This window comes from Sturnus vulgaris, chromosome 3, assembly GCF_052056855.1.
Source record: "Sturnus vulgaris isolate bStuVul1 chromosome 3, bStuVul1.hap1, whole genome shotgun sequence".
Classification (NCBI taxonomy): Eukaryota; Metazoa; Chordata; class Aves; order Passeriformes; family Sturnidae; genus Sturnus; species Sturnus vulgaris.
This window is the reverse complement of record NC_142245.1, coordinates 48,948,869-48,971,089: the sequence shown is the minus strand read 5'-3', so window position 1 is coordinate 48,971,089 and position 22,221 is coordinate 48,948,869. Positions and strand designations below refer to the sequence as shown.

Sequence of the window (22,221 nt, the reverse complement as noted above, 5' to 3'; positions counted from 1 at the left end):
TTGGTTTCTCATATTCACAAAGGATTTGGGGGACAAAAGGAAAGATTTGTTCAAAACTCATCACACAGACTATCAGGAGCTGGGGTTTTTTGAGTACTCTTCCACAAGTAAGAGCTTATCCAAGAATAGTTATAATTCTACATATTGAAAATCCAAATATTTTCCTAGGATGAAACGAGTCGTTTCTGGTCCAGTATTCTGAGCAGGTTGCTTTAGAAAATAAAGGCAGTCTCAAGGAAAAATCTTTACTGAGATAAGGAGAGAGCAAGTGTCTGGCTGGGATATGGTCACTCTCAGCAGCTCCCTCACCCAGCACTGCTGCCTGCACACCCTACAGCTTAATGTTACCAAAGTCTGAAGTTTTAAAATAACACATCTGGATGGTTGTTTAATTTGCCAGAGTTTAGACATTCCAGACAGAAAGAAGCTTTGAGGGAACCTGGGAAGAGCAATGTTTGCTTTAACCTGATTTGGTTTTCCTTTTCTGTGCTGCTCAGCTGGAAGAGAGAGCCCAACAGTCTCCACTGCATGCCACACTGAAAACAGATTAATCTTGGTGGTCTGTGGTAGGGAAAAATCCACACTGTTTGTGTGGACAAGCAGTGTATGTTGAGTCTTGCCTTGAACCTTACTAACCGTGCTGCCCAGTCTGGTGTAAAGTCAGTGCAGAATTAGTCAGTGCCCTCAGTCCAGCAAGTTGCTCAACAACTATCTGTCTAGTGACAGAGTGATGTGTTCTAACATATATGAGCAGCAGCAGGGCTTGTAGGCAGGCAAAAGGCATTAAATGAGCCTGGAGGCAGAACTGCTTGTCACTGTGAGTCATTGTCATCACCCCCCACCCACGAAGGCATCTGGGGCAATACTACCTTACTCTGTTGCTAGCAACACCATTCCTGTTAATTAGATGAAGCTGCAAAAAAAGACTGCATATGTGAACCTGCTCGATGCATTATATGAGTCCTAGCAAATACGCCTTTTGTTCGATTGCTTCTGACAAAGAAAGAAAAATCTTTGCTCAGAGGCAAAAGCCTCTGAGATTTATGTGAATAACAGCAAGGGTACTGATGTGGCCTGAAAAGCTATCCATAAACAATAGAAAACAAAGTCATGTTTGTTCAAGCTTTACTTCACAACTGCTCTGGGTTTTTTTGGCTTACTGTAGGAGTTCCTTCTGTAAACAGTTTGCCAGGTTTCTAAGTTATGTCATATTCAGCAGCTAATGCAGAGCATGGAATGAGGTGTTTGTAGCTTTCTTCTTTGAATAATAAATCTCACTTCCCTCTGCCCTTTCCAATATTTCCATCTTTTAAACTGCAGTCTTGCTGACAGTTGTGGTGCTGGTGTAACATTGGTATTTCTCAGTGTGCCTTCAATAAAGTGGCAACAGCATCTTTAACAGTGATATTATTCCTTTTAAACAAAAATCTGCCCAGAACCACAGGTGCTTCTATACAGACACATTGACTTCTGCTTTTGCTATAGGAATCATTAGTGTAGAAAACATGCAGTAAATGTGTTCTTTAGCAATTACCGTTACTTCTCTGACCCCATACCATGTTCATCTGGTGATGTATTTTATATACAGTTCCTATTATTTCGAAGAGATGGCAACACCCCAAGGATGTTTACTCAGACAGGGGACCAAGCAGGGCTTTCTCATAATTGTAAACAGAGCATTTAAACAATGTAACCCAACTTTTAGCCTGTTCCCATTTTTGAGCATTCAAGTCTACATGACAGACTGATGAGCTCTGCATGTTTGCCAGGAAATCCAGGTTAAACCCAGTCCCCTGAACTCAGGCTTCTGCATCCTGACTCTCATCCTGTTTTTAGAAGAACTGGGGGGATGTTGCAGAAAGGAAGTTGTGTGTTTTCCCTCTTTGGAAATGGATCTGTTTGCTGTCACTGTTTGCTCCATCAGCCTTTGGGCTGTGTTTCAGATGTGGTGTGTCTGAGATCTGCTGGGAAAGAAAAGGAAGTGGGTGAGAGACTCAGGAGCACTGCATACAAATAGCATGAGCTACAGACATTCCTATATACTAACATTTTTCTTAACAGTTGCTAGAGAAAGGATGGAAACAATGCACAAGGTAACAGTTGTGTCCTGTATCTGATGTTTCAGTCATTCCCATCACCTCTGTGTGGCAGTGCATGTTATGAATTGTCACCTCCTATGTGAATCACCTGCACTTTCTTGAACTGTACCACTCAAGTGCACTCCTGACCAGTGAATGGTCACACTTCATATCAAGTGCCACAAGTCATCCTGCTGTACTACTCAGTACAGTTTAAACGATGTTGACCCTGTGATACTCAAGACCTAAATCTGAGACTGCCAGAGCAGGGAACTGTCAGAAACACGTGTGTCAGGCAGAAGGAGAGAAGCAGGCATGTGTGGGGTGCAGGTGACGCAGGGCGACATTGCTCAAGGGCTTTGCATTCCCCTGCCGTGGGGGAGCTGCTGTGCCTCTGGCAGCTGGATCCTCAACTCCTACTTCAGCTGCTCCCGAGGGCGAATGTCTGTCATCCTGTGTGTGTGCAGGATGTACCGAGCCACTCACATGTTCCATTCATACAGCTTGGCCAGACCTCTGATGGCGAGTTGGGAATGTCACAGCAGGAGCTGTAGGTTCCTCAGGCCTTATGGCTTTCTCCGAGGTTGTTAGCAGGCAAGCAGTGAGGCCACAGCACAAGTGGCTGCTATCTGCATTGTGTCTGTTGTCACTGCTGGAGAGACGATTGACTGAATCTGTTTTTAAGATTTTTTTTCAATGAATGTGCCATAATACAGCCATTCCAGTATCCCATGGTATAAACTGGAACTCTGTATCAATCTAAGGCTAGGAGAGAGCCTGCTTTTCAGTGTTCCCATTTTCCACAATGATTTTCGGTGAAAGCTGCAGAAAGGTTCATCCAAGCCTCAGTTCTGCCCCCTTTAGTACACTAATCTACTGGTCTTTACCAGTAGTTTTTGATTCCCTAGTCTTCTTTCCTTGCAGCATCCAAACTGCAGGTCAAAATTTGAATGCAGGAGGTTATTAAATCATCCTTCCAGGTCATGGATGGAGAGGTTTAAATTCTATCAGCTTAGATTCTGGCAACTTCTCGGAGTGCCCGAATTAATTCTGGCAGGTATTTGTAAGCTCATCTATGAAGAAAGAGGAGTGCAGATCTGAAAGAGGATGTAAGGCAGAGAGAGGGCAAAAACTGACAAGAACAAAGCATAAAATAAACAAATCACCCAAACTGACGTAGCTAAAGGCTGCAGTTTATTGCTAAGGGAATAAATTCTTCCTTTTGCATAGTTTAAAAATGGAAAAGAATATTGGAAGAAAAATAAGAGCTTTTATTACTTGAGATGTTTGGACTTAAGATACTTTTTTTTAATGCCCTGTCTTTGCAGGAATTGAAAAAAATCAGTGAATGTGTATGGCCCTGTTTTCACTTGTTTGAGGCCTGATTTAGTCAAAGGCAAATTATTCATGCTGCCTTTAAACAGCCTCCTCCTGAGAAGTAGGGCAGGAAACTCCCACAATAACCCACACAATGGGAGTGAGAGGCCAGCCAAACGATGCCTGAGACACGTGAGGAGGGAAACCAGTGCGCCTTTGAGCAGCTGGAAGAAGATTTCAAGCCTGGTTATTTTGTACAAGGAAGTATGAAGGGCACGTTTCACGAGAAAGTCTGACTTGTCACAGCGAGTTGAGATGGCACGTAGTGAGCAATACACAGAGAGCAGGGAAGCATTGCCTGCAGCATTGGGCCGTGCTCTTTGCTCTCAAAGAGTTTTTAGCTGGCAATTATCTGCTCCCTGGCTGGGACCAAGCATTCTGGTATTAAATACAAGACGTGCCCCCATCTGCCTGCTGCCAGTCCACAGACTGAGCCCGTGGAACCAGTGTGGTGGCTTCCATGCTGGTGATGCCACAGAGTACACATACACACGCACAGGCCACAAGCAGCTCAGTGTTTGTTTCCACTGAGAAAGTTTTGACCTGCTTAAAGAGCCATTGCTATGGAAACCTAATGAGAAGATAATTGAATGAAACCTCTTTGCTTTCCATCCCTTTCTCACACTGGTGCCAGCAAGGTCAGAACCTTGCAGGCCTCCTTTCTCTTCAGGTTCATGCAAATTTGATAAAAATACCAAAGGCCCATTTTCTTCCTTGTGCCAGCTCTAGTTAGATAAATTACCTTGTATTCAGTCAGGAGCAGTTACAAGTCTGTCAGTTTTTCATACTAATTATGTAAGTGGGCCATTTCTAATGCACAGAGATAACCAAATGGCTTTGCAGCAGAGCCAGCATGGGCTTTTGCATTGGTTTATTCACCGCTCTGAATATGAATAATATTCATATACTAAAAATCCCATCTAAACCATTTTCTGCAGTGTACTATAAATAATCATTGGTGGGGAACAAGAGGGGCACTATCAGTTTAGTGGAGATGATAACAGTAGTGGTTTCATCACCATATGGTGCTATGCACCTGTGGATTTTATGGTCCATAAATGAGATGCGGCCATTTGTTAAAGCACATCTGCATTTGAAATATAAATGCCCATCATTCTCAGTTCCCTTATCTGTTCTGTTTTGAGAATGATGAGATTTCAAAAATCAACAGGCACATTCATGAAAGCAGTGCATGGTGTCATTTGTTTCTTTTCCCAGTTCTGGAGTACCAGCATGTTCTTGGGGCACGTATGATTGTGTCTCTTGTAATATCAACCACTCTCTATGCAAGATTAGCCCCAGTGTTTTTCTCTCTGAGATCAGAATCAGTCTAGAGTTAACGGGAAAGCTGTAACCTAGTTAAAGCCAGTCTTAATAATCAGACAGGCTTAGCTGGCTTGTGACCCAGATGTGTGCATTGGGTCTTCCTTGCACACCAAGTTTTGGACACCACCTCCAGGTTTCAAAGGTGTTTCTTAGATGTAACAATGTTATCCCCTCTGCAGCACTTCTATGGAAAGATAGATTCAGAGACCATTTTAGATGTCAGGCTTTGACATTGCTCTTACAAAGCCCCCAGGCTGCAAAACAAGAACCAAAAGTGCCCTCCAGAGGCAATCCTTATGACCATGTCTGGTTTGTTCAAGATGTCTTTTCTGGTCTCTTATCTTTCAAGCAGCCTCCTGTAAAAGCAGTTAGTCAAGTTTTTTAAGTTGTTCTCCCTTTCTCTACCTACTGTTGGAAGTTTGTCCAAATAGTTAGGAAAAGTTAGCTTCTCTTTTCTAATTTTTTTCCAGCATGTGTCTGTTTGTTCCTGTGCCTGATTTATTAATAGGCAGTAAGTTAATCTTCTTGCAGCTTTCCAATTTGACAGGCAAAACTTTTCTGGCTTTGTTTTGTAAGCTCAGCTGTCCAGTTTCCTGGCTATTCTAATAGCTTTCTCCGTACCACATCTAGATTGAATTCATCTTTCTTTAGCATGAATAATGATGGTTATACAGCCATTCCCATATATATTTGTTCTTCATATTCTTCTTACTGGCACTGGAATTTTCCATTCTTATGCCTTTTAGAATAAATATGTGGGTTTTTTCTCAGTCATCCTTTTCCACCGGGTATCCCCAGGTACTCTGTCATTTGCAGACCTCCAGTGTTTGAAAGACTGACTTTTCTGTCCATCTTGTTTGTGTACTTGAACAGTTTAATGTTGAATGTAAACTCATTTGTATTAAGCCAGTCTTTCTAATCAACGAGTTCCTGGTCCATGTTCTCTGCTCCAGCTGTTGCTACTGGATTTTGTATCACTGATCACTGAGTGGCCTGATGTAGTTTACTAAATTCTGCTCAAATCCATCAGCTCTCTAAGGCAGTAATATTTGGGTACTCTCAAAAGTAGCTCCATTTTTAGATTATATGTTGTGTTTTCTGTTTTTGATTTTTTGGGTTTTTTTTCTCATTTGTTTATTTCATCACTTTGGCTCAATGAGGCACAAAGTACTGGCCTAGAGATGGTTTTGGATTTGTGAGATTAATGAATTAAAATTTTGGCCCCATTTCTTGCCTGCTTCCAGAGATTATGGGTTGATAAGAAAATACTTCTTCCCTCTGGCTGTAAATCTTGTTTTGTTCCTCATTGTGTGAACATACACCCATACATTTCTTCTGCTTTATGTGGTGACAGAGCACATTTCATGTGAAAGCTTGCTAATGAAGTTGTACATCAGAACACAACAAAAATGAAGGCCTCCATGGTGGAGTAATGGCATTTGGCTCCCTTTCAGACACACAGTGCTGAAACTTCTGCCAAGTGTCACTGCATCATTAACTTTCAGTACAAGTTATCAGTCTATGAATGGAAGAACACAAATCACTTTCAGTGCACGTTCACAGAAGTGCTGCAGATTTAACAGAGTAAGAGAGTGTAATTTGCAAATCAAACATACAGGGACACCAAGGTAGTCTGGAATTTTTCACCAGACATCTAGGAAGTAAAATGCTTGATTGATTTCACTGAGGATTTTTAAGTATCAGAATTGTCGGGTGGAATTAAAAAGCAAGTGCCTTATCAAGCACTGTGTGGTAAGCTGTGTTGGCATTTCCATCTCTTCAGAGCAGCTGTTAGCATTTTCAAGGTCAGCCCAGGCATGGAAGATTCCTCTTTAAAGAATGCATGAAATGATAATTGGAATTTGCATCCTCTGATGAAACTCAGCATAGTTCTTAAACCAGTTATAAGTGAGAAGTAGTCTGCTTGCTGTGCATCCTGCTTTTCTCTCACCCGCTCTGGTTCAGGTGTGTCGGATGTTTTCTCCTACTGCCCTTCCCCTTCTTTGGAGGCCGGTTTATGACGAGCTGGTGGCCTCAGGCTAACTCATACTAAGCAGATGTCCACATCACAGACGTTGCTGCTGCACTTTTTGCTTATTTGCATCGTTTTTGGCAACTGTGCAAGAGAAGAAAAGGATTAAAATGGATTTGGAGGCCAAGAGACTGCCTCTCCACTTTAAGGGTGATTTCACTAGTGAGGCAGAGTTCTGATCATTAACATATTTCATTTTCTAAGGATGGTGATTTGGTACATTTCATGGATCCTAATTCATTTAAAATAAATAGAATGACTGTTTGATGGGTGGAGTTCATGCTCATCTGCAAAACATGTAGTGGATTAATTCTGTCGGTTCCGACAGGGCTTGGCTTTCATAAAAATAAAAATCTCCTTGTACAACTCCACATACTTTTTAATCTGATTTACCTTTATTTAGAAAAATACTTGATTTGAAGTAAAAAAACTTTACTTTGAAGTGTCTGGATTACTTCTGGGCCCTGTTGAAGGGCTTTTTCTGGAAATTTTTACCCAGAAAGTATGGGGTTTGTATTTTTCACCTTTCATCAGGCTTCTTACAAATTAAGCATCTGGTGGCATATTTTTGACTTTCCCCCTTTTACCAGCAAGGAAAACATTAAATGTCTCCCTCCTCCTGGTGCACTAAAAATTTGAAGTTTGTTTGCCTAAATTAGTTTGCAGTTTGTGCTGCATTAAATTTCTGATCCGTCTGAGTTTTAAAGAAGTGGTATTTCAGAGCTTCACTCTGCCAGACCCTCCTTGTCTGGATGAATTACTGGATCACACTGAAACTTAATACTGTCTCGTTTCCCATTTAATGATATCTTTGCAAATTGATGAGCATGTGTTTCCTGCTTATAAGATGCCGGCCAGTAATTGCTTGTGTCTTCTAAACATTGACCTGGCGTGAACTGTAATTTCCCTTCAAGTGGTCTAGTGAGTTGATCAGCAGCTCTTTATTGCCCTCTGCTGGGAGTCTGGGAATGTGCAACAAGAGTGTGTCGTGTGTATGTTATTACATGGCCTTACTCAGAGAAGTGTTTGGCTCGAGGTCTGCTTGGTACGCTGGGGTGTGTGTGTGTTTCCATCCTGCATGGCTGCAGGACGGCCACCACACAATGGGACAGTGGCATGTCGCGGGGCCGACCCGCAGCAAAGGCACTGCAGTGATGCTTTGCACATGGAGCCTCCAGCAGAGCCCTGGATGCCGGCAGAAGTCATTTCACTGCCTTGCTGCAGTGTGGTTAAATGGCAGTTCCCACAGGAAGGCTTCAGAGAATAGCACAAGGTTTGGTAATCTCTGTTAGCTGCATTTATGCAGACAGAAAAAAGGCAGTGAAGCAGGGTGATGTTGTCTCATCAGAGATCCCACAATGAACTGTTGGCACTGAGTTGGAATCCATGCTGGAAAACTGGTTCAGTGAACACAAAGACCAAGAACAAAATATTTATTTGCTATTTTAGTGGGTTGTTTGTAAAGCCTATGTTCTAGATTTGACTAAGTCTCTCCAGCTAGCTTTTGAGGAAGGGAACATACACTGGTGAGAAAGCACACAGAAGGGATTTGGGAGAAAGAAGCTGTAGTCTCCAGTCACTTATGGTTGCACTTCATAGGGTCCGGACAAACTTTCTCCACCTTGTCTTTAAATCTCTACTACTGTCTTCCACATGGTGGTTTCTGAAGATGTAACGAGCACATATTTATGAAGACTGTCAGATAAAAACCATATAGGTTGAAAATTGATGTACAGCTAAACAAGTGCAGCATCCCAGTTCTGCAGTTTCTAAGGCAGCAAAATTACTGTTTTGCAAATGCAAGTGGGGAAACTATGTGAATAACTTTTTTTCTGAGGAATCCTTGGACTCCTTTGCCTTAACCATTGGTTTCTGGCAGTATATGTTTTTCTATGCTGGTCACAAAAGGAACATTTCAGAAGGAAGCTCAGTAACTGTGGTCAGATCAGTGGGTTCAGTTTTCATTTCCAACTTGCTGTGTTGGGGAGAAAAGGGAAGAGAAAACAGCTCATGATATATTGTTTGGAAACTGTAATTTACTGTAACCAGACAGCTCCCCTGAAATGTGAGAAGTCTGCATCAATAAGCCCATTTCTCTTTTTTGTCCTAGGCTCTCCATTCATAAATCAAGTTCAGAAGAAGGCTCTGTAGGTCAGTATATTTCATTTTATTTGATACTCCTATGGAATTCTTAAACAGCTTTTGAGTTTTGCCTGTTCTAGGATGTGAAGAGCTGGCAGAAGTCAGCAGCATTTGTGTGTGTGGAGGGCGAGTCTCAGCAGCTTTCAGTTTGATGCCGAGTGTCTCAGTGATCACTAAAACTGCCCAGTCAGCAATGTCATGTGATAAATATGCATCTTTTGACTTGCTATATTGAATTGAAAGTGTTTGTATGTTAGATCACTGTTAGCCTGTCCTTTTGTATTCCATGAGTTACCACCACCAGTAAATAATGGGGATTCGTGGTTATTTTTGCTCATGTCATGCCAGAGGTTTTTTGTTTATGAAATTTTTGTTGCTTATTGGAAAAGAAAAATAAAACTAGGAGGTTTTTCTTGTTTGTTTCCTTTTAATGGTATTCCAGGGACTGTCCACACAGTCTAAACTTAAGCAGTATTTCAGAGAGTTAGGAAGTTCAGCTCTAGGTCATCCAGGGCAAGTTCTTAAATACGATAATAACTAATAGCTCTTTGTCAGTAGCATTTCTGCCAGATCAGGCACAGTATGTTAATTTGTAGGTGGCATAAACTTTATAGCATGTGCCCTGGTTAATTCAACAGAACACAGATATATATGCCCTACCTTGAGCTAGGTCCCATTTTTCTTTCCAGAGCAAATGATTTACTCTGAGATCATCAATCCACAAAGAGATCTGGTTCTTGTGGATGTGGAGACTCAGCCTTGTGCAGTCCAGGCATATAAGAGAGTCAGAGTCAGGTGTAGCTGATGATCTCATGCCAAGTAACAGAACATGTGTGTGTGCATGTGTGTATTATTTCATTTCTTGATCAATTTACACAGATATACTAGAAAATCATTTATCTGAGTTGCAAAATTGTGATTCAGTTAAAGAGAATAAACCAACAAAACACTTCAAAAACACTTCCAGACTTGACATTAACAACTCGACAGACATCAAAATTAATGTAAAATGGTTTTTTTTAATAATTCAAAATATGTAAGTTACTGGCATATCTGAATCCTCTATAGCACAGGCAATTATAAAAGAATGTGCATCACCCTGAAATAGCTGCATCAACATAGTTCTAGTACAGAATAAATCAAGAAAACCAGAAAATCTGAGGTTTTTTTATTCTTATTTCTGATTTAAAAATATAATGTAATACTTAAAAGCTTCTCTACAATTTACTAATTAATGTTTCTTTCTAAAATTCTTTTTCCCTTTCCCCTCATCCTCCTGCTCCACTTTCCTTTTAGGGAAAACAGACTGGAAAAAGAAAAATAAGTTTTTTTGGCAGAATTTCCGAAAGAACCAGAAGGGACTAATGAGGCAGACTTCAAAAGGTAAAGCTTTTTCAATAATGCACATCCTATCCATATAAAATGTAAGGAGTCAGCATCACAAAGGAATAAAATGCATTTGTAATAGAATGGCAGCTGGGGTCTGTAGCTCTGGAAGTGTCATGCGTTTGATTCATAATGACAGTGCTTAGAATGACAAGTCAGATTCTTGAGACTGCAGACATGAAGCTGGGATGCCTTCCTCGGCAGTTAATATAAGTAATATATGTAACTAAACATGATGCATTTTTTTTCCCTAGTCCTGACTTGGTAAGAGAAATAACTGTATTGTTTAAATTAGAAGGATATTTCTCCTTTCTTTGGCATTTTGTTAATTTGACCTGTTTACTTTAGGCTTGAATCCAGCCTCTCATTGTAGAAGACACTACAAGAAGGAGTAGTAAAAGTATCTCTGATGACCAGTGCAAATGTAGAATTGATTCCACTTAAACTGTCAGGTGTCTTTCTCTACTTATTCTGCAAAAGATGCAGCTGTGGATTGCATTAAGTATTTCTCTTCACACAGAAAATTTCTGTTTCCCCATGTGTATCTGTTAGCTTCTTATGTTGCAAACAGATGTTTCTCTATGTCTATCTGTGTTCAGATGGACTCTGAAAGACAACAAAAGCCCATTTAATAGGTCCAAAAGGGACACACTTCCAGTTAAGTGTGGGTCCTTGCTGGTTCTCCAGGCAAATTCTAATTGCCTGTGCTGACATGCCAAACACCTACCAGAAGGAGAGGTAGTTGAGAGTGCAATACATCTGGCACCGTGTGCCAGCTTAGTGGGTGATTAGTTTGTCTGGATAGATCACAAGCAAGTGACTAGTCCACAGCAGAGAGCTGCAAGGGCCCATCACACCATTCCTTAACAAGCAGGTTCTGGCAGCTGATACCAGTATTCCTCTGGGCTGAGTGCTGGACTTCTCTAGCATTAGCACTTCCTCTTTTAATTCTTTTTTCTCAGGGTCAATAACCATGTGATGATAGTCAGTTTTTATTTCTCCTTTTTGTGCGTGCTTGCTTGCTTGCTTTCAGTGTCAAAGTAGACTTAGTTTTTTAGTTCTAAATTGCTTCCTTTTACTGCTCAGTCACTTTGAAATCATTCCGTTTTTTGAAATCATACCATGAACCTGCTATGGACTCTGGCCAGCCAGATCCACGTGGCAGCCAGATTTCAGAGCACTGGGTAAAATCCAGTTTCAATGTACCCTGCCCTGTGCATGAATTCTTTTATGTGCTTAAAATATTTGTCCATTTTTTGTGCAGGAGAGGATGTCGGTTATGTGGCCAGTGAGATCACAATGAGTGATGAAGAACGGATCCAGCTGATGATGATGGTGAAAGAGAAGATGATCACCATTGAGGAAGCACTTGCTAGGGTATGATATGTGCATGCTTCAATCTCCTTGACAAAGATGTTTTAGAATGTAGGATGTATCAAGTGGAGTTTGACTTCATTCACAAAATATGGGAGAAGGTGGAGAAAGCCTGCCTGTTTCCAGCATTGCTATAGGTAGCATAAATTAGATTGCAATTCCTTTATTTATTGAGAAAAGTGAAATTTAGCTCAACCAGAAATAGATTTGCAGTATGTGATAAATTAATAGAGTCCTAAAAGCTTTGCTTTTCTCCATTAACAATAAAAGGTACTAATCAGAGAAGAGATTAAGTGTAGAATTTTTCATTGCAGTTGTCTAAAGTGAGGGAGAAGAATCTCTCTGACTTGTACTAGCTCTTATTTATTATGTTCATAGGTTTGTTTAAGTACTAGTAGAAATGCTTCAGGTTTTGCTGAGCTTGCCGTACTCAATTCAAAACACATATATTTCTTGCTATTTTCCTTTAAGCTAAATTTTTTTCTGCTTTTTTCTTAGCCAAAAAGGTGATATTTTACTTAAATAACAATCAAAGAAAACATGTTCAGCTATTTTTGGCATATGACATTATGTCAGATGTACAACACAGATTTTTTTTTAAATAAATGAGGTGGCTGTCATAAGGGTTTCTTTGCAAACTCTAAATGTAAATAAACCACAAGAAAAATAACTGTAAGGTATTGCATTTGTGCAGCAAAAGGGCCGAGGTTTTAATTTGCTCAGGAGCCAAAAGAGGGTTTCAACTCAATCTTTGTGTAAAATACTAAGTGTTGGAACACAGGATGTTCTGTATGGGCTCCATTAGAAAAAAACATCATTTAAATCAGTTAGCAGTCAGATCTTTACTGGCATATTACATCGTGAAATAGATTATTGTAGAATATAAAATTATTTTATTGTCTGAAGAAAATATTTCTTTGCTGGAAATCATATCATGAAAAAAATGCAAGATTTAAAAATTACTGTGTTGGAATATTGAGAATTCTTTTTCTTCTCTTCTGTTAAAGTTTTGTGGTGTGAAAGGGTTTTACCTAATCTAATAGTTCATATGTGGACTGGTAGAGCTTCCCTCTAGTGGTCTGAGCTACTAGCCTTGTATTTTCAAAATATCAGTTTTTGATCTTTACAACGCTTTGACTCCTGTAGTATTGGTTTTCTTGGAAAATGGGCAAAATTTTTTAATTATTATTATGAAGGATGGTTCTTAGTCTTTACTGCAGATAATTTTCTCTATGAAGGAAATTGGCAGGTCATTGTGATTTAGTCTGCCCACTGTAAACTCTGCCTCTGAGATGGGGATGTGTAATTTATGTTTTACCAACAGCAGGTCATCAAATTTCAGTATTTACAGATCATTTCCTTCTTAAAAAAAAAAAAAAACCAAAACAAAAAAACCAAACCAAGTCATTTTTAAAACTTCTGATTGTTGGACAACTTATTTTGAATAAGTGAGGCGTGCATTGGAAAAGTTCCCATTTTTCCAGGTCCACAATGATACAGGGGGGGAAAAATGAAATTATATTAACTCTTGCTATTTTAATGAAGATTCATCTCTTCTTGTCACTGGAAAATGTTCTTTCTGTCTTTTCAAATTTCAGCTGAAAGAGTATGAAGCCCAGCACAGGCAATCAAGCACTGTAGATTCTACAGAATGGCCTGATGGTTCTTACTCGACACTTGATGGGTCTTCCAATTGTAATGTAAGTGCCTGTCATTGTGATATAGCTCCCCAGTGTTATTTAATATTTACATTCTTTCATTGAACTACTGAAATATCCTGATTTACCTGTCAATTTCCTTAATAGCAAGTGTATCACTGACCTTGTGATGGTCTGTTCTGTCTGCAGAGAATCTTTAACTTGCATTCTAAATCTTCAAAATCTGTTGTCATCGACTTTAACAGTCTTATTGTATAATCTCTCTTTTTTCTTTTTTCTTTTTTTTTTTAAATCTTACCCCTTTGTCACTGAGCTTTTGAAACACAAGTTGTCCCAGGCAAAAATCCCCTTGTTTCAAAATGCACAGAAAAGGGCTTCTAGGTCATTTAGAGGGAAGTTGTTGATTCACCAGTAGAGTTTCTCAGGCTTTTCTATCCCTTGTTGATACATTCTAGATGAGGATCTGGCTAAGTCCTAGCTTCGTGCTGTCTTCAAACACTTCTGTCTCTGCATTTGCAAACTCACAGCCCAGAGTTTGTGGCTTGTCAGATCCATAAGGAGTAATGCAGCTTTCCTCCCTTTTTTTTTTTTGCTTCTGAGCTGTTTAACTTGTGTTGTTTTTATGCGCACCAGACAGGCTTTGTGTTATGCCATACTGAATTAATTAATTTTTCCTTCCAGATATCTTCATTTTCACTGAGTAGTTTATTCCACGTCAGTTCTCTAATTGCAAGTTCACAGATAAATCTTAGAGAAGAACACATTTGACTGTCAAATTCCAGCTCTTTGTAACCCATATAATTGAATCGTAGTCTTTTGAGACCATTGGTTGATTTATTTATTTTATTGTCAATGGAATTTCCTGCTAACTGCAGCAGCCAGTTAGCTCCTCCTTCCTAAAGGAAAAAAGGAATGCAATGTCATTGTATGAGATGTTTAACATATTTGGTAGCAGAGAAGGATTTTGTTGTTTGTGTTCAAAAAAGTATGCCCATCTTTAGTTATATTGGAGCAGAGGGGAGCTGATGTTGCCTTATACTCTGTTCTGATATGTCAAAAATGTGCAAAGAATAAAGAAGAAAGGATCCTGACTCTCCGGAACTGATTTTTTTTAGCTAGCTGAAAGATGTCTGATCTTTTCCTCATTAGTATTTATAGCTTGAACTTTTCCTTCTTTAAAGGCCTTTGTCCAGGGTACCTATAGCAAAAGCCCCTCAAAACTCTCATTCACCATGATCAAATCTCAGAAGGATACTGAATTTCTCTCTTAAATCTTATGATAGTGCTTTACACTTGTGTTGAATTACTGAAAGCTGTGTGTATCTCTTGAGCACTGAACATGATTCAGTATTTCTGCCCCAGTGGAATGACTTGGCACCTTTTCTCTAAAATTGTTTTCCTAAACTATCTTTGCACTTTGAGCCAAGAGCTTGGTTGCCTCTCTCTGTTGTTCTGGTAGGATTTGAACCAACTTTCTGCAAACATCAGTGGGGGATCTCTATTCAATCACTGTAGATAATTCTCAAGATTTTTGCCCTCGCTCCTGATTTTTGTCCCAGTTGCCTTTAGCAGAAGCTGTTAAACTGCTTGCCTTCAAGGAAAGAGGATCATCTGCAGAAATGAAAGTTCATGTTAGAACAAAACTCAGCTTGACTTTTTTTCGTGGACAAGAATGAAACTGAGGTTGACTAGGGTGAAAGATTTTAGGCTGTAATTGACAAAAGGGAAAAACAAACAATGAAAAGTATCAGATATGTTAGAATAAGGTATGTGTTCACTCAGACTTTTTTGCCAAAGGACCTCTCTACTAATCTGAAATGACAAGCTTTTGAGACATGCAAAGATGATTCTGTTTTCAAGTCCTTTCTTTCCCAAATGGTTTGAGTTTCAGTGTCATTTGTGTGATTTGTGCTCTGCATATTTGGAACCTCAACTTTAAATTACCCCACTCATTTTATACAGGCCATGAACTAAACATATCTGGTTTGAATTTGAAGTCCTTGGGCAATGGTTCTTCTGGTTCTGTTTGCTTTTTAAATTTATTTATTTATTTATTTATTTTTCAGCCTCACAGCCAAGTTGTTACTAGGCAGTTTTTAAAGAAACAATGTGATCATTTTGTAAACAAAACAAAACAAGTTAGAGTCTAAGCAATGAGAGAATCTAAAAATGGAGGCAGAATGTCTGGAGTGGTCTAAGGTTTTAAGTAATCCTTTCCTTTCAAGTCAGCTGTGTCCACAGAATACAAATAATATCTAAAGTGCATATTGTTTTGGGTTTTTATTGTTTTCCTTTTTAGGAAAAGACCACTTTTTAAAAAAAGCTTTTATAGCTTTCATGTCTTTATACATGATAAAATAACTGGTGTTGTTTTAAAGATTCTCATTTTAAAGATTGATTTGAGGATTCTGTTTTCCAGGTTATTCTCTTTTAAATTACTGTACCAGGAAATGGAAACTTGCATTTCATACCCTTAACAAAACTAAACCCTAAAGATGAATCACAAAGGAGTGCGGAGCAGAAAGGTCAGCATCCCAAGGGAGGCAGCCCCATGTCATTGTTGTGCTCTAAATTGCATGTCCTGTTTATTTGTTCTTAAGAAACAAATAAACAAACAAAAGCCTTGCCAAGCCGGTAGGTGACTTGGTTCTTTGCCACTTTAGAGCAATTTGTAGCTTTCAGTCTCACTACTGTGGTTCCCCTGTTTCACAACAAAATATGTGTGTTATTTGCTAATATGGGTATGCAGTTGAAACTGTTTTTCTTTTCAGTCACATGTATCAAAGCTCTAAAACGCCTCATGATTTTCTTACAAATTTGTTTCTGAACTTTTATGTTTTATCTCTGTAGCAATGAAAGCAGTTCACAGTAACACTAGATAGCTTTCATTGCTTTGTGCCAAGCATTGGGATGTAAAGCAGGTGCAGATTACAAATGGATCCTTTTCTGGATTATAGATAAGGCCCTATTTGTCCTCAGGAGTCAGAAAGTCCAGGGAAAGAGAGGACTTCAAAATTGTATCACATTCTTTCTTTACACTGAGGTGCCTTTTATGCTTCCTAAAGATAGAAGAGCATTTGATAACTTTTGGGGGCTGACATTCTCAGTTCATCTAAAATAGGGCTGCTTCATCCTCAGAGCCCTTGCTGCTATGGCTCCAGCCCAGCTTGGAGAACCAGCACAAGGAGAAGTCAGTACGTTCAGTGTGTCAGTCAGTTTCTTTCCTGTGCCCTCTGCTAAAGACCACTAATTGTACCACTTGCCAGTGGGGAAATGGAGAGCAAGCACCAGGGAGCTTGACAGAAGTGTGTATCGTATGTGTGCTGACACTGACACAAACCACTAATTAACTTCACTGACAGTTTCTGTAGATGCAAGTTGAATGAGGTTATAATTATCTCTGGACTAAAGTGGTTTCTTGGACTTATCTTCTGTATTTTGGTTTCAATCAGCAGGTGATGCTCACCCATCCAGCAAACTTTCATGTAGTGTAGCTGGCAAAGCTAGCTTCATTTGAAAGGTGCCACAGTGAGCTGTGCCATGCTTGTCTGACATCACCCCCCCTACCAGACGTGCCTTAGAACCCTCAAGAGAGAGGCCATAATATTTATGAATGGAGAGAACAAAAGCAGCATCTCCCTCCAGCAATGTGGCCCACACATGGGCAGTGGGGGGGGCCCGCAGTGCTCTTTTACATCCCTGCCCTCCCAACACTTGTTTTCCCAGGATCATCACATTACCACTAGGAAACTGGCACCCCTTTTGTTTTTTTATGAGGAGAGTGGCAGCAGTGGTGCAGACCTGTAAATGTGCTAGGCACATCTGCATCTACCGTGAGGCTGATGCTGGGCACAATTCCCGCTTGTGTTGCCTTTCTTTTCTGTCTTCTATAGATCCATTTTTTTTATCAGATGGCAGTCCATTCAGTCCACACAGCAATAGCTCTAGCTGGACTGAAATAATAATTTGTTACTCCTGTACTTACTATTTTTTTTTTTTAACAAGTGGTTAAATAGGGCTGAAAGTTGAAAGGCTGTGCAGAACTGGGTTTGTGTCTGCTACAGGCATCAAAGGCAGAGTAACAGATGAGAATGGATTTTGAGTTGTATCCATTTCATCCCAGAGATGCTGAATCTGACTGTGACAAAACACGAAGTCTGATATACTTATCTCTGACTCATGACAGTCATTACTGTTGTTTGGTAAGTGTGAAGAATAGGAAGAAAAGTAATGAAAGTGTAACTTCTGTAGCACCAATTGCCTCAAAAGTAAATCTAAGCATAATTACAGCAAATCCACATTATTCAGGGTTACACTGTATTTCAGTATTTGGATGCTTTCTAAATGCAGCTATTTTTTAATTTATTTTTATTCATAGTACTGATGGATTCTTAAAATTTGTAACCATTGGTTGACATTACTATTGCTCATAATATAGGACTGTTAGCATAAACAGGAAGAAGTCCTTCTTTTGGTATATAGTCAGTTTAATTTGTTAGATTTGCTAAATATAAATATAAATATGAATATAAATATAAGTATAAATATAAATTCATTAAATAAGCTCAGAGTCAACATATATTGGGAATCAGCATTGAATATCTATGGAGAGTAGGGTATGATGAGGTTTATTTTACTTTAAACAGTAGTATTCAATTTGAAGCAATGTGAATATTTTGAAGTTAGCCCTGGTTTGCTGTTATCCCAGGACTCACCATTTTTGGTAAGGTTTCTTTTCCATGAAAGGCTGAAGGGTAGAAGAGGATGTTTCTGTGTTTTATTTCTTCTTGGAGAACTTGTTTCCACCTTCAGGCCCTGCATGCTGTTTCAAGTAACAGAGGGGAGCTGCTGCTGAGCGTGGCTATGAATGAATGCAGCACTTTCATCTTTGCTCCAAAGAATCTAGTGACCCAATTTCTGTTAAGATTTCTGAAAGGCACCAATGTGCCTCGTTGTATTGGATGATGTATTTATTATTACTACCCAAATTCCTCTAATACTGTCAGTGCTAAGTAACAGTTGTGATGAAAAAGAACCTTTAATAAGACATGCTTCAAAATGGTAGTGGTGTATTGTGGTGTATTCCCACGCTATGTGCCTGTCACAGGGACCTGTCCTGGGAGGCATTGGCTGCCCTCCTTTTCCACTGATCACAGGTACAGTGTCCAGCACCTCTTGGTGAAAGCTGGTAGCAGAAGAATTACAGCATCAGCATATTTTGTTACGATCTTTTCCCTATCTCTATCTATGCATAAGAGCAGGAATTCCCATGGGTACAGTAACACAAAAACCTTCATGAGAGAAGTGCAAATCATCATTACAGTTCCCATGACACAACCCAAAGTAAGGTCAGTGCCTGGGGAGTGATGATAGCAAAGCAAGAGACCATGGATATGTTTGTATTTGGTTTTGTAGAACATTCTAAGGAATTTTTTACCTATTTTTTCTGAAATTTTCCAGAACACATCATAATTTTCAGGAGAAACTGCTGCAAATTATTCAGATTAAAACATTTTCTCTACAGGATTGTACTGTGCAGCTGGCAGTAATGTAGCCCAAGTAAGCCTGTTTGCCGCCAGCAGAAGTTTCTCCTGTAGTTAATATGTTATAAAGTCTCTGAGAAAAATCTTCCTTCTGTCATGACTCAGAGCTTACGGTAACACCCAAGCAGTGGCTGCAGTTAGGCGTGTTCATAACCACTTCTGTTTGCCTGCATTCAGACAAGCCCTATTGACTTACCCTATTGCAAAATGTTTGGCCATGTGTTTGCGGAGGATGGGAGGCGGGAAGGCAATTTAATATTAATTCTAACATACTAGTTCACTTTTTTATACCATTTTTGCCTTTTGGCAACTGCCTAATTTTTCTGCTTATTACCTAGAGAGTGAGGGGGTGGTACCAGCTTTTACCTGTTCTCCATGCGTCAGCCAGCAGGAGATGCTATAATCCATAATGTGGTTTCCCTGCCCCCATGTTTTCTGAGACCAAGCCTATTAAATTAGAACAAAGCTTTGCTCAGTTCAAGAATTAGGAATCTCAAAAGCGATGTGTTTCACTGCCCTATTTGGCAGACACAGGCTGAATAATCTTTACTTGTGGTACAACAGAAAATTTTAATTGCCCTCTCAGTGGTTACCACTTGTGCCCTTCCCCGATGCTGGTGTTTCCTTCCTCATGCTTTGGATGGCAACATTAACAGCCTGATTATTTGAAGGTACTATAAGAATGTAATTTAAATTACTACAGCCTTCACGAAAGGGCTCTCATTCTTTGCCTTTGTTTCTCTAATATGAATTTTGCTGTATTATTATGTATTATTATGTATATGAATTTTCATGTATTGCTGTTTCACCGCTGGTTTTCCAAGAAGTTGAGAGGTGGATTTCCAGCACCATTGGAGTAATACTCCATTCATTCATAGTACAGCTTATGACAAACAATAGGAATTTCCCCTGGATCTTCTTAGCCTTGCCAAAACACAAGATTCAGTAGAGAGAATCTTGTTGAGGACTTTTGTTCCCATGTATAGAGGAGTCTGCGGGAGTATTGGAAAAGAATGTTGCATTGTAACGGTACAGAATAATGTAATACAGAGCTCCATTCTGCTACATATACCTATGACAAGTGGTACATGAGTACAGTTGTAATGTTATTAAAATTAATTAAGCTAATCAGTGAGAGAAGCGCTTCACCACGAGGAAATGTGTCTGGCTTGCAGATACAAATGTCAGCAATGTGCTTCTCAAAATTCAACTAAAACCTGGAAACAGTTAACAGCTAGGAATTTGCCTAAGCAGCTATTCTTGTATCAAGACAGACCTCCTGGGAGAATTAAACTTTTATGCTCTTGTTACTTATGACAAATATTTCCCACTAATTTCAGCAAGCAGTGTCGTCACCAGCTAATGTGTAATATATCTTCCACCAAAGCAGCCGTTGGATGCTCCTTTGATTTTCTTATAAGTAATCACAGACCAAACCCAGACATGGTTACCTACGGGGGCTGACACTGCACATTTTAGAGTTGCACTTGCAATTCATGCTCTTGGCAAAAAAAAAAAATTTATAACCTCCGCTAATTTTCTTTAGAATTTTGGAGGCCGTTATTTGTAACTTCAGGATATGATACAGATTATCAGGTCTTAGTTTCATGCAGTTCTCTATAAACAGCCTCTGCAAGGATTAGAGGTCTGTGAAGTTTTCTTAATGAAACCCAAAACCTTCAAAACTCAAGTTGCAAAGCCCCAGACTTAGATCAGTTTCACTCATGGCCATGAACTTTTAAGGGAATCTAGGATACATTTCAAGGAAGTTACTGTCATGTTTCACTTGATGTGGGCTTATATGTTAGTGAAACTGGAGAACACTAGCTGGTTTCATCTGAAGCTTAGAATTTTCCATAGGGCTTTACATCAGAGTTTTGGGGCTGAAGTAACTCGAGGGTAAGAACCCAGCTACAGCACACTGGTAAATCTAGTTTACATGACCACTAGGGAGTGGAAAAGCTGTGTACAGTCACTAGTACAAAGGCGGAGAAATTGAAGACTGACTGGGGGGCTCATTAAAATCAGCCAGTCATCAAAGGAAATAGATGTTTAGTCCAGCTATGATTTCACAATGTGATTGATCTGCACTGAATCCAGATAAACAGGCCACTGATAGTGTGGTCCTGATAAAGGAGAATCTTCCCTGGCTTAAAGAGGGTGCTACTGTGGTGCATCTATACTGCTGCTTTCCACCCCTGGACAGCAGTGCTCCCACTAAGCATCAATTTCGGTCCTTATTTTCTTGTGCTCTGAGAAGAAATGTCCAAATTCTGGATTTCTTGCAAGGTTTGGGATAAGGTATGGCTGCCTGTAAAAAGAATGCTAATTTACTTGAGCATCTCAGTCTGTTTCTTAGGAAGGGAGATCAGAGCCCAGCCTAGGCAGAGAAGTTAAAAGTCACACTACAACACTTCATAAAGCCACCATTTCTGGACCATCGTTTTTCTTTCCAATTCTTATTTATGTTCTTTACTAGCATTGAAACTGCGTTGAAGGATCAAAAAAGTATCTAAGTTCAACAGGTTAAAAAACATTTAAGCAAGGTTTATTTTTCTTTCTAATTAGCCCTTTATAAAGGGAAATTCTCCAGGGATTTTTGTCAAAAGAATTTAAAAAGAGAAAATTTTAAAAAGCCTGGTAAAGGATTTAAGTTATATTTCCTATAGACACAGCCTCTGCTCTAGTAGTGGTGTTTGAGGGTCACTCTTCATCCTGGCTTTGCAGAGATTCTCTGTATTTTTTTCTTTCACTGAAATTCCATAGACAGTAATTAAGGAACTGGAGGCCAGCAAGAGGTCAGCAAGCCTTCGTCAGTGAAAACAGGGATTGTTTGCCATGTACAACACTCCCTTTTTTCCTTGTGGTGAATAGAAGATTTGCTTAGAGCTGATGACTTATGCCTTTCTTGTAAGTTATGCAGCTAGCGAGTAACTGGGGGAATCAATCAGTGAGCAGAAAACAGCTAATTGAGTCCAGCATCACGCTTTTTTCTTCTTTACACATTCAGCACTGGAATCGGAGCCAGTTTGGTGTCTGATAATGTAACTCGAGAGAAGAGGCATTTTGTGTGCAGGATTCAGAGCAAATTCAATACTTAAGAAGACGTGTCTGCTCCTAAATTTTAGGGTTACAAAGCTGACAGCGGTTGAGGACTTGGGGAAAATACTCGAAACTGAGCTTTAGGCCTATAAATGCCGAAGCTGGTAAGTCACTGAGCATGTAGCATGATGTGGAGAGGATGTGCCTCCTGTTTCAGAGAGGGAGAAAGAGAAAAGGCTTTTGTGGTTATTCTTAGGCACAGC

General features: G+C 39.6%; 1 protein-coding gene across 6 annotated transcripts in view; it reads left to right on the top strand.

Annotated features, from left to right (window-relative positions):
• Positions 1 to 22,221, top strand: part of LOC106858495 (SAM and SH3 domain-containing protein 1) — a 523,779-nt gene that overhangs the window by 464,932 nt on the left and 36,626 nt on the right. For 4 of the 6 annotated variants that reach the window (XM_088161582.1, XM_088161585.1, XM_088161586.1 and 1 more), the window contains 4 exons: positions 8,924 to 8,964; positions 10,252 to 10,338; positions 11,606 to 11,718; positions 13,314 to 13,415. In XM_088161582.1, coding sequence (XP_088017708.1) covers positions 8,924 to 8,964; positions 10,252 to 10,338; positions 11,606 to 11,718; positions 13,314 to 13,415 — 343 coding nt within the window. Of the gene's footprint in view, positions 1 to 8,923; positions 8,965 to 10,251; positions 10,339 to 11,605; positions 11,719 to 13,313; positions 13,416 to 21,952; positions 22,123 to 22,221 lie in introns of those variants that run through there. The other 2 variants (XM_088161583.1, XM_088161587.1) reach the window with 2 other exon arrangements.